The 16,897-nt window shown below is 49.6% G+C and overlaps 1 protein-coding gene and 1 non-coding gene across 3 annotated transcripts in view; both read left to right on the forward strand.

The window, feature by feature from the left end:
* The first annotated feature begins 4,904 nt into the window (after positions 1-4,904).
* Positions 4,905-4,978, forward strand: Trnaa-agc. The gene has a single exon. It is a non-coding gene; the product is annotated as a tRNA-Ala (tRNA).
* Positions 4,979-10,498: 5,520 nt separating this feature from the next.
* Positions 10,499-16,897, forward strand: part of LOC121464856 (forkhead box protein K1) — a 69,450-nt gene continuing 63,051 nt past the window's right edge. For both annotated transcript variants that reach the window (XM_041677935.1, XM_041677936.1), the window contains exon 1: positions 10,499-11,073. In XM_041677935.1, coding sequence (XP_041533869.1) covers positions 10,535-11,073 — 539 coding nt within the window. In that variant the 5' untranslated portion in view covers positions 10,499-10,534. The remainder of the gene's footprint in view (positions 11,074-16,897) is intronic.

The following is a 16,897-nucleotide window of genomic DNA, read 5'->3' on the forward strand; positions in this document are numbered from 1 at the left end:
AAGGAGGGAGGGTCCCACAGTCCTAGGGGACTCTCTGCAATGACGGACGCCTCTTGTGTCCTGACCACGAGGCCACTAGTCCCAGGTGTCTAATGGGCCTTTGAAGTGGGTCTCAGGCCGTGGAAAAATGGAATTGTAAATTGTATTCTGTTTTAATTACAATGGCATTTTAAGCTGTGCTTTATGGCTAGCGAAATCTGAACTTGATAGCATAGCTAAGCCTTGTCAATACAAATACTCCAGATCCTTAAAAAAAAAATATGTTAAGTGAAGGTGAGATGTAAGTAAAATTGTGTGTGTGAGAGAGAGAGGTTTTTTCCTTTGTTTGCTGTTCCTCTTTCTTATTTTCTCCCAACCCCTCTCTCTTCTTTCTTCCAGACAGGATTTCATGTGGCTAAAACTGTCCTTCAGCTCCTGATCCTCCTGCCTCCACTTCCCCGGCTCACCACCACACCTGGTTTATGTTATTCTGGGGGAGGAACTCAGGATTTCACATGTCTGGCATGATCTCTCTACCCACTGAGTCACATCCTCAGCCCCGGGAAAATTCCTTGTTGTGCAAAGCTCTGTGGGGGAGGGAGGAGGAGAGGTAGTGCTGGGACTTGAACTCGGGACCTTGTGCGTGCCTGGCAAATGCTCTACCACAAAGCTACACCTCCAACCCAGTTCTTTTTTTTTTTTTTTTGAGACAGGGTTTCTCTGTGGTTTTGGAGCCTGTCCTGGAACTAGCTCTGTAGACCAGGCTGGTCTCGAACTCACAGAGATCCGCCTGCCTCTGCCTCCCGAGTGCTGGGATTAAACCCAGTTCTCTTCTTAATGACTATCCAAAGGCATATAATTGCCATCATGATGTCTCTCTACCCCACCTGCCAGCTCCTAAGTCACTTTGTGGTCAGCTTGTCCCCAGGCCTCCAGCTGCTCCCCATCACTCCTTTATGGCCCTATTGTTTTGCTTCTACCAGGAGGTTACAGAACCACACGGGGTGCCTGCGGAACTCATCCATGTAGTTCTGTGAGCCCATATTTGCCAAAGAATATTCCATTGCATAATATGGTGTTATACTTTGGTAATTCATTCCCCTGTTCAGATGCGGTTGGGTTCATCCTGTTTGGGGTGATTATGAATTAATAGTAATTGTAATTATAAATTAATAGTAATTGCAATTTGCCTTCAGCTTGTTGTGTTAACTTTAGTTTTCTTCCTTTTTCTTTTCTTTTCATACTGTGACAGAACCCAGACAGAGCAAGTAATTCACCGTTGAAGCCACGCCCTCAGCCCCTAGCTAGGGGATTCTAGGCATGTGCTCTACCACCAACCTACATTTTTTACCTTTTTTCGCTTGTTTGCTTGAGACAAGGTTTTCCTGTGTCACTCTGGCTGCCTGAAACTCACACTGTAGACCAGGCTGGCCTTGAACTAGGAGATCTTCCTGCCTCTGCCTCCCAAGGGCTGAGAGGCCACTACCATTGGGCTACCTCTTTTAATTTTGTAAGACAGATTTTGGCTAAGTTATTCAGGGTGTCTTTGAGTTTGCTATCCTGCTTCAGCCTCCTACACGACTCCAGGCCTCCCTCACCAGACCTGGCTTCAGTACACATTTTGTTTGAATGCTGTTTTTGTGTATGAGCGCGCACGCGTGCATGCGTGCGTGCGTGCCTGCGTGTGTGTGCGTGTGTGTGTGTGTGCCTGCGTGTGTGTGTGTGCGTGCGTGTGTGTGTGTGTGTGCATGTGCGTGTGTGTGTGTGTGCGCGTGCGCGTGTGTGTGTGTGTGCGTGCGTGCGTGCGTGCGTGTGTGTGTGTGTGTGTGGTATATGGCCATATGTGTGAAAGAATGTGTGCCTGTAAACACAAAGAGGCCAGAGACGGATGCTGGGCATCCTGCTCTGTCCCTCTCCGCCTTTCCCCCGAGACAGGGTCTCTCACTGAACCTGGGGCTGCACTGGAGCCATCAGTCCCCTCACACCTTCCTACTACCTCTGCCCTGGCAGCACCGGGGTTATGGGTGTAAGCAGGGCCACACCCCAATTTTTTTGCTGAGTACTTGGGATTTAAACTCAGGTCTTCGGGATTGCACAGAAAGCATTCTTGTTCATTATCTCCTCACTCTTCGGCTGTAGTTATAAGAAACTGCCAAGAAGCTCACAACTGTCCGTGTAACTCCAGTTCCGGGGGGTCTGGCACCCTCACACAGAAACACAGGCAGGCGAGACACCAGTGCACATAAAATAAATATAAATCTTAAAAAAAATAAAATAAAACCTGCCAAGCTGTTTTCAAAGCAGTACTGCCCCTGTGCATGGCATCAGCAACGTGGGAGAGTTCCAGTTACTCCACATTCTCGTCATCTATGAGTGATGTCGGTTTTGTGGGCTTGGAAAGCAGTGTGGAGAGATGGGGAGTAATAGCCATTGTGGTTTTAATTAACCTCCTAATGACCTTTAATAGTTTTGTATAGATTTTACTTATTTTTAAATTTTATGTATGTGAGCCGTTTGTCTCTTATGTATATCTGTGCACCATGTGCGTGCAATGTCTGTGGAGGCCAGAAGATGGCGTCAGATCCTCCGGGACTGGAGTTACACATGGTTGTAAGACCCCTTGTGGGTGCTGGAAATTGAATCCAGGTCTTTTGGAGAAACAGCCAGTGCCCTTAATCACTGAACCAGCCCTAGAACCTTTTCAGATGATTGAATTTTGTTATTGTACTTATTTCTTTTGAAAATGTGTGTGTGTTTCCTGTGTGCATGCAGGTGCACATGCCATAGCACACATGTGGAGCTCAGAGGACAATTTTTCAGGAGTCTGTTCTCACCTTCCAGCCTGGGAAGGAAATTTTTCTATTGTTTCTTCTGCTTCCTGGCTAGTCTGAGAGCTGCTAGCCAGCTTTCCTGTCTCTGCCTCCCATCTCACTAGGAATGCCTGGGTTAAAGGCACACACTTCCACACCAGGTTTTTTTAATGTGGCCCCTAGGGGTCACACCCAGGTGGCCAACCTTGCACAGCAAGTGCTTTTACCTGCTCCCTCATGGGCCTGCTGGCTACCCAAATATCTTCCTCAAAGACAGGCCTGCTCATATTCTTTGCCCTTTTTTTTGTATTTTTTTTTTTTGGATGATTTCTCTAGCTGTTTTTACTACCTCTGACCCAGTCTCAAACAACTCCCTGGGCTGGGGGAGCATGGGACAGTTGGTAGAGTCCTTGTTTAGCACCCACAAAATCCTGGATTCCAGTCCTTGCACCTCATGAACTGGGTGTGGCGCTTGCGTGCTTGCAATCCAAGCACTGAGGAGGTGGATGTGAGGTGGGGTGGGGGGGCTGGGGAATCAAGAGTTCAGGGTCCTTCTTGGCTACATACTGGGTTTGAAGCCAGCCTGGGCTACACGATATCCTATCTCAAAGAAGTGTAAGTAAACTAACTAATAATATCTGCCAATTCACTACAGATTTCTTGTGGCTGGCTCTGTGGCTGGAGTTAGGTCCACTTTTTCCAGCTCCTGCTGTGAGCTCTGAAGGTAAGGTGCTGGGTATTGTGGGGGCTCTTTTGTTGGCAGCAGGCTTTTTCTCTTTTCTTTATAGAGTACACGCTTTGTCTGACAGCTTAAGCAGGTCCTCTAGACCCAAAGAGATCCAGAGAAGAATTCAGCTTCCCACATTTTCATTGTTCAAGGGCCCTTTTTAAAAATGGGCTCTTTTCTTGCCCTCTCTATGGTAGCTGTCAATATAGCCAGTGAATCACTGTTTAAGGAAAAAGGAATCACAGACACTTAAATAGATGTCTAGACTTGCCAAGGTCAGGGTGAGCTGGCTCTGCACGCTCTTGATATCATTGCTATACCGTTTCTTCCTTCCCCGCAGAGGAGACAGAAGAAGAGAAAGGAAGAAAGAGAGAGAGAGAGAGACGGAGGGAGGGAGAAATTATCTTTTATTTTTTCCTGCTTCAGCCCCTTCTGTGTTCAGACTCAGCTCCTGTGATTTGTCTTGTGTGCCAGACCACACTGACCTTGAATTTTTGGCTATCCTTTCGCCTCTGTCTCCTGAACGCTAGGATGGCTGGCTTACACCACTACATCCAGTTCCCAGATCCTTAAAGGACCCAACACACTCCTCCCGTCCTCTTTAGCCTTGCCTGCAGCTCTATTGATGTAAAATATACAGGCATACATCAAATTAGCCTCTTCTAAGTGTGTGGTTCAGTGGCGTTAAAATATTCACATTCGGACTAAGGAGATGGCTTGGTGGGTAAGAGCATTTGCTGTACAAACATGAGGACCTGAGTTCAAATCCCCTGCACCAAATCTAGGTATGTCTGGACACACACTTGCCACCCCAGAACTATGGGGGCTGGGCAGGAGATGGCTGGGGCTTGCTAGTCACCAATACAGTTCCATGTCCAGTGTCTCAAGGAACAAAAGCAGACGTTAATAGAGCAGGACTCCTAGTGTCCCATGAATAGGTTGGGTGGGGGTGGGGTGGGGTGGGGTGCATGCCTGCATACACGGGTGTACCTACATCACACACACACACACACACACACTAAAATTTTTAAATTCACACTGTGGTACAACCATCAGGCACAGTGGCAAGTAATTCCAGCACTGGGGAGGCTGAGTCAAAATGATTACCCTGAATTTAAGGCCAGCCTGAGCTACAAGAAGAATTCCAAATAGATTAGCCTGGGCTACCAATGTAAGACTGTCTTAAGGAAAGTCGGATAGCAAAGGAACACTGTGCTGTCACCAACACTGTCCATCTCAACTCTCCAGCCTACACTGAAGTTCTGTCCCCACTGAAACACTATCCCCCGTTCCACACCCTTGCCTCCCACCATTCTACTTTTAGCCTCTGTGAACGTGACCGGTCTTTGGGCCTCATATAAGTGGAACTGTAGGAGCTGGGGGGGGGGGGGGATGTGGCTCAGTTGGTAGAGTGCTTGCCTAGCATGCATGAAGCCCTGGGTTCGATCCCCAGCACTGCCCAAACTGGGTGTGGTGACACATGCCTGCAATCTTAGCACTCAGAGGTAGAGGCAGGGTGACCAGAAGTTTTTAGGGTCATCCTCAGCTATATAGTGAGTTCCAGGCCAGCGTAGGCTACATTAGACCCTGTGTTCTTTCAGGTCTGGCTTATGTCCCTTGATGTTGTATCATCAAGATTCATCCATGTTGCAGCTGGTATCACATTTTCCTTCCCTTTCAGGCTAATATTCCCTTAGATGTATGTACTCTGTGTGTGTGTGTGTGTGTGTGTGTGTGTGTGTGTGTGTGTATTCTTTTGTTTTTTCAAGATAGGGTTTCTCTGTGTAGTTCCACTGGTTCTGAAGCTCACTCTGTAGACCAGGCTGACCACTCCCAGAGATTTGCCTGCCTCTGCCTCCTGGATGCTGAGATTAAAGGTGTGCACCACCACCAGCTGGCTTGAATTCTTGACTTCATTTCACATTCTAGCTATTGTGAGTAGAGCTGTCATGAACACAGCTTTCCTGTATGTAAATACCTCCCTCACACCTTGAGTTCAGTTCTTGGGGATATGCCCAGAAATGGGATTCGGTGTCTGATGGTAAAAGTTGTCTGTGAGTGCAGTTGCACTATGTACACATGGGTGTTTGTGTGTGCTCATGTACACCGAGTCAGGAAGAGCTCAGGTGTCACCCTCCAAAATGACATCCGTCTCCTATAAGACAGGGTCTCCGTAAGGCCAGACTGGTAACAAGCCCCAGGCATCCCCCTATCTCCACCATCCCTGTGATGGGATGACAAGCATGTGGCACCATTCGGGCTTTTCTCTCTCTCTCTCCTGGCTTCTAGGAATTAAACTCTGGCCTCCATGCTTTCACAGCAAGCAGTTTAGTGACTGAGCCATCGCCCCAGCCCTCTGTGGTTGTTCGTGGCAGACTCTCACTATGGAACTTGAGTTGACCGAGTACTCTTAGGAGATTCCCCTGTCTCTGGTTACTGATCAATGGGATTACAAGTGTGTGCCACCAACCAGTCTTATGCTGAACTTTAAAAACTGTGTGTGTGCCTATGAACACCTGATTTCTGACGAAGAAGCTAAAATTATAAAATGGAAAAAAGAAAGCATCTTCAACAAATGATGCTGGCATAACTGGATGTCAACATGTAGAAGAATGCAAATAGATCCATGTCTATTGCCATGCACAAAACTCAAGTCCAAACAAATCAAAGACCTCAACATAAAAACAACCACGCTAGGGCTGGAGAGATGGCTCAGCAGTTAAGAGCACTGGTTAAGACCTCTTCCAGAGGTCCTGAGTTCAATTCCCAGTACCCAAATTGTGGTTCACACCCATCTGTAATGAGATCTGGTGCCCTCTTCTGGCATGTAGGTATACATACAGCCAGAACACTGTATACATAATAAATAAATAAATCTTTAAAAAAAAAAACAACACACTGAACCTCATAGAAGAGAAAGTGGGAAGTACACTTGAACACATTGGCACAAGACCACTTCCTAAATATAACCCCAGTAGCATAGACACTGAGAAAAACAATTAATAAATGGGACCTCCTGAAACTGAGAAGCTTCTGTAAAGAAAAAGTAGTTTCTACTCAAGAAACTAGACATCAAAAGAACAAATAATCCAGTTTTTAAAAAATGGAGTACAGACCTAAACAGAGAACTCTCAACAGAGGAATCTAAAAAGGTTGAAAGACACTTAAGGAAATGCTCAACATCCTTAGCTATCAGAGAAATGCAATTCAAAACAACTCTGAGATTCCATCTTATACCTGTCAGAATGGCCAAGATCAAAAACACTGATGACAACTTATGCTGGAGAGGATGTGGAGTGAAAACTTGTACAGCCACTTTGAAAATCAGTATGAAGATTTCTCAGAAAATTAGGAATCAATCTACCTTAAGGCCCATCACTACCACTCTTGGGCATATACTCAAAGGATGCTCAATCATACCACAAGGACATGTGCTCAACTTTGTTCATACCCGCATTATTCACAAGAGCCAGAACCTGGAAACAGCCTAAATGCCCCTCAACTGAAGAATAGATAAGGACAATGTGGTACATTTACACAATGGAGTACTACTCAGTGGTAAAAAAAAAATAACAATGACATCTTGAAATTTGCAGGCAAATGGACAGACCTAGAAAAAGCCACACTGAATGAGGTAACCTGTACCTAGAAAGACAAATATCATATGCACTCACTCATAAGTGGTGGCTTTTAGACATAAAGTAAAGAATAACCAGCCTACAGTGCACAACTCGAGAGCCTAGATAACCAAGACGACCCTAAGAAAGACATACATTGGTCTACATAGGAAGGAGAAAAAGATAAGATCTGAGAAAATTGGGAGTATGGGGGGCATGGGAGAGGGGTAGATGGGGAGCGGGGAGGAAGGAAGGGGAGTGGGAAAATATGTATAGCTCAATTAAAAACAGTAAATTATTGAAAAAAAGTATGTGTGTGTGTGTTCAATATTTCTGGGACTGTTGGCTTTCCCCCATCTTTCTCCTTAAACCTGCCTTACTTAGGCTGGCAGTTTCTTAACCAGCAACCCACAGCCACTTTGACCACTGTTTTAGTCCAACTCCATGGCATCCAGGGTGACTCTTTTACAAGCACATGGGTGTGCTTCTCATGGCTCTTGGGGTCCTACACAGCCCTTCATTCATCTTGTTCAGATGAATTGGTTGCTCTTTCACGGCCACGGTGACCTTCTGTCCATCCCTCCTGAGTACAGACTTCCAGGGGTTAGCACGCGCACTCTTTGGCTGTAAGCTCTCCTCCCACACTTCGCCTCCAGCCCCAGCCAGTGTCAGCGCATCCTCTGAACACTGGTTCAAGAATCCTCACTTGGGGAAGAGGCTCCTCAGCCTGCTCTCACTGTCCTCCCCTCAATCAGGTTCCTTTGCCACAGTTTCCCAGGTCTAGTGACTTGGGCATGTAATCCTGCCTAGCTACTGTAAAGGCTGAGGCAGGAGCATCTCAGGTTCAAGATCTACCTGGGTCACAGCGTGAGAATAAAGCCAGTCTGGAGAACTAGGTGGAACATGATTGGAAATGGAAAATACAAGAAGTTCACGGTGGGAGGCTGGCAAGATGGCTTGGCAGGTAAGGGGGCTTGCCACCAAGGCTGAGGACCCAAGTGTTATTCCCCAGGTCCCACGTGGTGGAAGGAGAGTTTCTCTCTGACGTGCACACACATAATAAATAAAATATTATGTTAAAGGGGTGGGGCATAGCTCAGTGCCAAAGCACTTGCTGCACGAGGCCCTGGATTTAAGCTCGTACTGAAAAACGTGAAAATGGGAACCCTAGAAGGGTGTGCTAATGCATGCCTGTCTAGCTTTGAAGGTGGAGACAGAAGGACCAGGAATTCAACTTCAGCTACAGAGTCCAAGGCCAAACAAACAAACAAACAAACAAACCCAATAGACCAAGCTAAAACAAAGCAAAACCTAAACCAAAACCAAGAAACTTCTGTCCCCTGCCTCTCAAATACTCTTCTCTCTCATTGTAACCCTCCTGAGAGTGGTTCTCAATCTGTGGGTCGTGACAACCCCCATCCTCCCACCCCTTCCCCCGATATCAGATATTTACATTACAATTCATAACAGTAGCAAGGTTACAGTTATGAAGTCTGAGTATTAGGAAGGTTGAGAAGCTTTATAACAGGATCAGCTCCCCTGTTTGGGTTAAGAATGGGAGCTCAGTAGGCAGGAACGTTTCTCCTAATCTCCCTTCCACCTGCCCTTGACCCGCCCCCTCCCGCTTCCTTCTGGCCCTGGCCCCAACACTCTGCTGCTCACGCTGTCAGCATACACCCTGTATGACTGTGAGCATGACATTGATTTCTATGGATCCTTAATTCATATCAGTCTCTTCATTAGTCCTGAAGTTCACTGAGGGCAGGACCTACATCTCTATTCTCATGATCATTATTTTAAAAAATTCTTGTGTGCGTGTGTGTGCACTTGAATGCATAAGTGTGTACATCTCTCTCTGTCTCTGTCTCTGTCTCTGTCTCTCTCTCTCTCTCTGTGTGTGTGTGTGTGTGTGTGTGTGTGTGTTTTGGGTTTTCAAGACAGGGTTTCTCCGTGTAACAGTACTGACTGTCCTGGATCTCGCTCTGTAGACCAGGCTGGCCTGGCACTCACAGAGATCAGCCTGCCTCTGCTTCTCAAGTGCTGGGATCAAAGTGGTGCACCACCATAGCCTGTCTCTATCTTTTTTTGTTGTTGTTTTCTCAGTTTTGTTTTTGTTTTTGTTTTGAGACAGTGGCTCCCATGAACGTGGAGCTCATTGATTGGTAGGCAGGCTGTCCAATGAACTTTAGCGATCTGTCTGGCTCCACCCTAAAGAGCTGGAATTACAGAAGCTCTCAATGGGTTTTGAAGTTGGTACTAGGGAATGAACTCCAGTCCTGGAGTGTGAATGAATCGGGCACTTTACCAAGCAACTGTGTCAGTTCCTTCATAGTCATTAAGTGTGAGAAAACCCGCGCGTGCGTGCGTGCGTGTATGTGCGCGGGTGTGTGTGTGTGTGTGTTCCTGAAGGAAGCATTGACTGAACTAGCATCCCAGTGCAGAACCTTTAAGTTCTCAAGGGATGCAGATGCTGCCAAATTCACCATTTACCACCGTCCATCTCCAGGGTGTCCATAGTCTCTAGGAAGCAGCAGAGCTGTTCACCTTAAAGGAACAAGGGAAATCAGGCGTGGCAGTGTACACCTGTGACTCCAGCAAGACTCTGGGAGCCTAAGCCAGAAGGGTCACCAGTTGGAAGCCAGTCTGAGCTACATAGCAAGAGACCCTGTATGAAATATTAGTTGATTAATTACTTAATTAAAAGGGCTAGGCTTGGTGGCACACACCTGTAATGCTTGAGCAGGAAAATCATGAATTTGCGGCCAGCCTGGTCTAGGTAGCCAAACCAGGCCAGCCTGGGTATGAGATAGCGTCTCAAACAACAAAAACAAGGACCAACAAGATATCTCAGTAGGTAAAAGTTCTTGTCACCAAGCTCGACCTAAATTCCATCCTCAGAACCCACAGGGTAAGAGAGAATAGACCTGAAAGGTGTCCCCCCTAACCTACACACACACACACACACACACACACACACACACACAGGTATGGTGACCCACAAGTAAATACATGAATGAATAAAATGTAATTTGCAACATTATAAAAGAAAAAAGCGAAACTACAAAGAACAGCCATGCAGTAGCGATCGGCGATTAGCTGAGACCGTCACAAGCATCCAAGGGCAAGTTTGGCCTGCAATCTCAGTAGGACACCCCTAAAAACGTGGTGAGTCAAACACCACCACGCGCACTTCGGAGCGGGAGGAGGGGGCTCTTTGACTCTCGGCCTCTCTGTACCCGCCCTCCCCGAGGTGGAAGCTGCGCGCGCAGCGTCAGGGGTCCTGCGGCACCCTAGCTCCGATCCGCGCTGTGATCCAGTCCGGGTTTCTGCGTGCGCCGCCCCGCCCCGCCCCGCCCCGCGCCGCCTCGGCCGCCGCCGGAGCCGCTCGGTGCTGCGCGAACATGGCCGAAGTCGGCGAGGACAGCGGCGCCCGCGCCCTTCTGGCGCTGCGCTCCGCTCCCTGCAGCCCTGTGCTGTGCGCCGCGGCCGCGGCCGCCGCCTTCCCGGCCACCGCATCCCCGCCGCCGCCGGCGCAGCCTCCGCCCGGGCCGCCCGCGGCGCCCGCAGTGCCCGCGGTGCCCTGTCCCGGCCCCAGCCCCGGCCCGGTGCCCTCCACCGCCGCCACTGCCACCACCGCCGCGCCTGCCTTGGTGGCCGCCGCCGCCGCCTCAGTGCGCCAGAGCCCAGGGCCGGCCCTAGCGCGCCTGGAGGGCCGGGAGTTCGAGTTTCTGATGCGACAGCCCAGCGTCACCATCGGCCGCAACTCGTCGCAGGGATCGGTGGACCTGAGCATGGGCCTGTCGAGCTTCATCTCCCGGCGCCACCTGCAGCTCAGCTTCCAGGAACCTCACTTCTATCTGCGTTGCCTCGGCAAGAACGGTGTCTTCGTGGACGGGGCCTTCCAGAGGCGGGGAGCGCCAGCCCTTCAGCTGCCCCAACAGTGAGTGCGGCGCCACCCCCCGGGTCACCCCTCTCCGGATCTGGCCTGGACCTCCTAGCCACCCGCTGATCTCGACCCCACCCGGCTTGGTCCCTTGTCACCCCCTGATCTCGACCCTATCCGTCCTGAACCCCTGGTCAACCCCCTCAACTCGCCTCCTCCTGGCCTGGCCACTGGGTCTCTCCTTCTCCCCATCCCATCTCGTTTTTTTGTTGGGTCCTAGCCCCTGGTCACTCCCTCCCCCATCTCGACCCTGCCAGGTACTGGCCTCTCCAATCTCGACTCCACCCGGCTCTGATTACCTAGATAGCTCCCATTCTTGACCCCTCCTAGCTCTGAACCCCTGCTTACACTGATTGATCTTGGTCCTACCTGGTCCGACCACCTGGCTACCACGTTTCTCCACCCAGCTAAGCCTGAACCCTAAGATCCCGGTGATCCCGACATTCACCTGGCTCTGACCCTGTGATGTTAATCACGACCCAACTAAGCCTGACCCCCTGTTAGCTCACTGGGCCCTTATCCCTGGGTGGGCCCTGACTGACTGGTAGGACCAAACTCAGACCCCACTCATCCTGAAACCCCCTGTCACTCCAACCCTGGACAGGCCTAAACACTTGGGTTCATGCTAAGCTCCCCTCCCTCCCCCCCCCCTCTCACACACACACACACCTCTACTCCATCTGGCCTCCACCCCTCCCATGCTGGTCCCTTACTTTCTGAACCCAGGTTGCCCCTGATCCCACCTGCCCCCAATACCTGGGGTCACTCTTGACCCTTACCAGCCAGGAACAGTTACCCCTGACTCTACTTAACCTGGGAGCCCTAGGGCCACCCCTGACCCCTATAATCTCACCCTGCCTAAACCTCCAGGTCCTTCCATTTAGGCAGAGCCACCAGGGCCGCTTCTGACCCTCGTGGTCTGAGTAATCTAGGTACACTCCTTGTCCTTTAGTGTTCACTTCCTTGGCCTGGACCTGGAAGGACTGATGAGCTGCCCTACCCCTGCCAGGGAGCGTGTTCCCCGGGAGGTGTATGGTCCAGGGAGCTGCCTTCGTTGGGAGACAGTCCATGCCTTAAGAGCAAGTCTGGAGGCAGTGGCTTTACATCTAGAATCTGGGCAGGAAGTGCTGTGCCTCTATTTACCCCCAGAACATGGTGGGAAGTACAGATCCCTTGCTCGTCCCAGGTCCCAGGCTCACTGCTCCTGTGACATTCGACACCATGCCTACCTTACCTTCTTCCAAACTCCCATTATTCCTAGTCCCCTGCCACCCTCGAGGTCCAGGACCTTAAGATCTTATGTACTAGGGGAAAACCATGTTAATTGCTTCTTTCCCAGCACTTTCTTTTTCTATTCAGTAATTGCTTCTAACTCTCGCTGGTGTTCCTTTGACCAGGTTCACGGCCAGGTGTGAGTGTCTGTCTCGTTACTTACGTTTATGAGCTCCCTGAGTGTGGAGTTTTTGCCGGGGTCGTTCCTAGGTCTGGAGTACTTGCCGTTGTATGTCCACCTTCCCAGGGTCCAGATATGTTATGTATTCTGACTGAATAACTCTGAACACTAACAGTGACTCATCTTACTAAGGTGTGAGAAGGAATGTCACCTTCTTTTTCCAAACCGGAAAGCTGTGTCCCTGTTGAATGTACAAGGGCTGGACTGTTGCTGGGTGGTAGACTGCTTGCTTCCCTAGCTCACGCGAGACCCTGGGTTCCATCCCCACCACTGAAAGAAAATAAAGCCAGATTGCCGGGAGGAACAATCGTTCACTCAATGGGTCATTAACTGCATTCCTGGGCCTGAGAACTTGACAGATGATCTTTCTCTCCATCTTCCTCGGGCTTCTTCCTGTAACTCAGGTTCTGGAAACACCTCAACCCATTGTCTTCTTAGGGTTCTTATCCCAACCACCCCTGCCAGAGTCTAGCTTACTGTATTGTTAGGGATGGGGCTGCACACACACAAGTCAAAGGGAGAGGCCACTGGGCGTCCTGCTCTGTCACTCTCTACCTTATTCCCCCGAGGAAGAGTCTCAGATGGAACCTGGAGCTAGGTTGGCAGCCAGCAAGCCCCAGTCATCCTCCTGTCTCCACCCCCACAGCACTGGGGTTGCAGCTTCGCAGGAAACCACACCTGGCTTTTTATATGGTTGTTGGGGATCCAGACTCACGCCCTCCTGCTTGTGCAGCAAGCATACTCACTCTCCCACTTCTCCCCAGCCCCACTCCCTGCCTTTGGAATAGAAGACTTTCTTTCGCGTGGGATTGTCTCCCCATGGTGGGCAAAGTTTCAAACCACAGGGTCCTGCTCATCTACTGATCAGGGCCAAGGCTGCTGTTTTTGAAATGATGTTGGGTGCAGTGCCTGGAAATCTGTCTCTCAGGAGCTGGCATGTGCGGTGGGTACGTGTCTGAGCACGGTGGCTTAGCTGGCAGGGAAAGGATTTACCATTGAGCCCTGCAGCCCTTGCAGAGTGTGCACGTGTATGCATGTGTGCGTGTGCACACAACCCATTCTCCTGACTGTATGTTCATGTGTGGAGACTAGAAGTCAACTTTGAACGTCTTCTTCGTTTAGCCTTTCCGTTATTTTGTGGGGCAGGGTGTTTCACCGAATCTGGATGTCAAGGTTGGCTAGCTAGCAAGTCCCAGGGCTATCTCTTTCTGCCTCCTGAGCACTGGGATTGTGATCCCTCACCAGCATGTCTAGCTTCTTTATGTGACTTCTCAGAATTGAACTTGGGTCTTATGCCTGTGTGGCAAACCCCAGTGGTGCCATCTCCCCAGGCCAGCTGCGTGTGTCTGACTTGGGGAGTGTTTCTAGCACAGTCCAGGCCCGCAGAGTCATAACCAGTGTGCGGAAGGAAAACCGCAATGGATGACATATCTGTCCCACTTCAGAAAAGCATGCCAGCAGGCCAGCTGAGCAGTTCTGGGGGTCTCCCGTGGTTTTTGACCTAGGGAGCTCCAAAAGAAATGGTCTCATGGATAGGACAGGATGTTGTCAAGTTTGGGGTTAGAGTGCTGTTTCAGCATGTTGACATTGAAAATAATCCAGATACTCCAGTGAGTTCAGAGCAAGGCAGTTGTAGGTATACTGTGTGTATGAATGTGTGTGTGTGTGTGTGTGCGCGCGCGTGCGTGCCTGTGTACCCATCCTTTGCTTGGGTGCTGGGGATCTGAAGTCCTCATGCTGGCACTTCACCACCAGAGAGACCACTCTCCAACACCAAAGCTTGCTTTTTTATTTACCCCCCCCCCCAATTTTTATCTTGAAATGAAAAGTTCATTAATGATCTGGAAATAATGGCAATTTTTTTCTGTGCCTATCTCTTGTTTTGTTAGCCTGTTTTGCATTAGAATTTTGTTGACTTAACCATTGCCTGCCTTCAGCAAGCCCCAGTAGCTCCAGGCTTGGCAGTTTTGTCCCTTGTGGACGCCCACACTGATTCCCAAAGCAGCGCCATCCTTAGCTGCCTTCTACTCCACCCTCAGGATAGATGACAGTGACAGCCATATGGGTGACATTTGCACACACCACACATTCTCCTAGGCATCTCCCACATGGGAGAGAAACCAGAATCCAGCCCCAATGGTTGCTAGAAGTTTATCTTCAAACCTTCAGTACTTTCAGTTACTGTTGTCGGGAAAGTGTTTCCTCACATAGCTGGTGTTTGATCCTTGGGTGGAGAACCACCCACAGCTGCCGGCTATAGGCAGAGGTGTACTGGGGAGCAAACCTAGGGCTTTGTACTTGCTAAGTAGGTACTCTACCACTGAGCCACACCCCAGCCCCTCACTGATGATTCTAGGCAGGTGCTCTACCACTGAGCCACACCCCAGCCCCTCACTGATGATTCTAGGCAGGGGCTCTACCACTGAGCCATGCCCCAGCCCCTCACTGGGGGATTCTAGGCAGGTGCTCTACCACTGAGCCACACCCCATCCCCTCACTGGTGATTCTAGGCAGGTGCTCTACCACTGAGCCACACCCCAGCCCCTCACTGGTGATTCTAGCAATTGCTCTACCACTGAATCACACCCTCCAGCCCTCTTTTCGTTTTTTATTTTGAGACAAGTTCTTACTAAGTAGTCCACGGTTCCCTTGAACTCTGTCTGCAGAATAGCTGGGATAACAGGCCTATATCACCAGGTCGTATTTGTGTCTCGAGTTTGATTCACCCACTTCTTGAGTGGGCTTCCGTACTTTTGCTCTCAAGTGTATGTGTGTCTGTGTTGGTGATGGTGTCTATATGTTTCTTTTTTCTGTTTGCCTTGGAATTGGTTGTTGAACTTGAAAGATGCATTTACCCCTTCTTAGCTCTTCGTGCTCCAGTGCCACAGCAGAGTGCTTGCTTCAAGTCCCCTGGTTCCACTCGGCAAGGGATCAAGTTTGATTCCCACTGCTGAAGAAAAAATAAAAACACTGAGTACTGAACTTCCATGTGCCCAGCACCAGCATCCACAGTGTATCTTACAGCTACTCCGCTACTCCGTATCTTCCTCCCCAGTTATGCTTAATCTAGAAGCAAATTGTAGGTGTCGCGTTGCCCTGAGAAAGATAAGGATCCTTTAAAAGGAGAGAAAGATCACCATGGCGGCTCATCTCACCTACAAAAGAAATAGTAAGCTGTCCTGTGGGCAGTACTCACTCAGAACCCCACTGCTTCTCAATGTTCTGATTTCTCCCCCAGGATTTGCTAGAAGCAAAGTCCAAATAAGGTCCAGGCATGGGGCTGTCTGTCTGTCTTCTATCTATTTGTGCATGTGTGCCTGCGTAACTATGTATGGGGCACATGCACACATGTGCTGAGTAGTACAGCGCTCAGAGACCAGCTTTGGGTGTCATTTCTCAGGAGCTTCCTTCCTTCCTTCCTTCCTTCTTTCCTTCCTTCCTTCCTTCCTTCCTTTCTTTCTTTATTGTTTGTTTTAAGATAGGATCTCTCACAGAACCCGGAGCTCGTCAATTAGGCTAGCTGGCTGCTGTCGGATCCCAGGGATCCTCCTCTCTGCTACCTCCCTAGCTCTGAGATCACAAGTCCACCTGATTTTTTTTTTTCTTCTGTGAGACAGGGTTTCTCTGTAGTTTTGGAGCCTCTCCTGGAATTCCCTCTGTAAACCAGACTGGTCTCAAACTCAGAGAGTTTATCCACCTATCTCTGCCTCCCAAGTGCTGGGATTAAAGGTGTGCGCCACCACCACCCGGTGCCCACCCTGATTTTTGCCAGTGTCTTTGATGGCGCGCTCAAGCCCTCGTGCTCCTCAGTGCACTTTCCCGTTCACCACCTCCCCAGCCCGGAAGGACGTGTGTCACTCTTGCTGAGGGGGCCTGGAAGGACCAGGGTCATTTGTACCTCGCAGGTCCCACGGCTCCTCTTCAAATTGAATTTGAGAGATAGGAGCAGACCTTCTCTTTTTTGTACACAAATGGGTGTTGGATCAAACCCAGAGATTGGATCAAATTCCAGTTTGATCTTTATCTTTTCTTTTTTGTCAAAACTGCCACTTAGCTGGTTTTTGGTGCAGCAGTCAGGAGACAAACTGTCTTCTTGATTAGATTTTGTGTTGTGTGTGTGTGTGTCAGAGGACAGCCTCCTGCATTGTTTATCAGGAGCTATCCACCTTGTGTTTAGAGGCAGGGTCTCTCACTGAACCTGGTTCTTACCAGGTAGGCTAGGTCAGCTGGCCATGGAGCCCTAGGGACTGTCCCTTCTCTGCCTCCCTACTGCTGCAATCATGAGCATGTACCATGAAGCCTGGCTTTTATACTTGGGTTCCGGGGATCAGCCTCAGCTCGTCATGCTTGTTTGGTTCTACTGGCTGA

This window comes from Microtus oregoni, unplaced genomic scaffold (assembly GCF_018167655.1).
Source record: "Microtus oregoni isolate MIOR12 unplaced genomic scaffold, Mior012 000029F_ref0000214, whole genome shotgun sequence".
Classification (NCBI taxonomy): Eukaryota; Metazoa; Chordata; class Mammalia; order Rodentia; family Cricetidae; genus Microtus; species Microtus oregoni.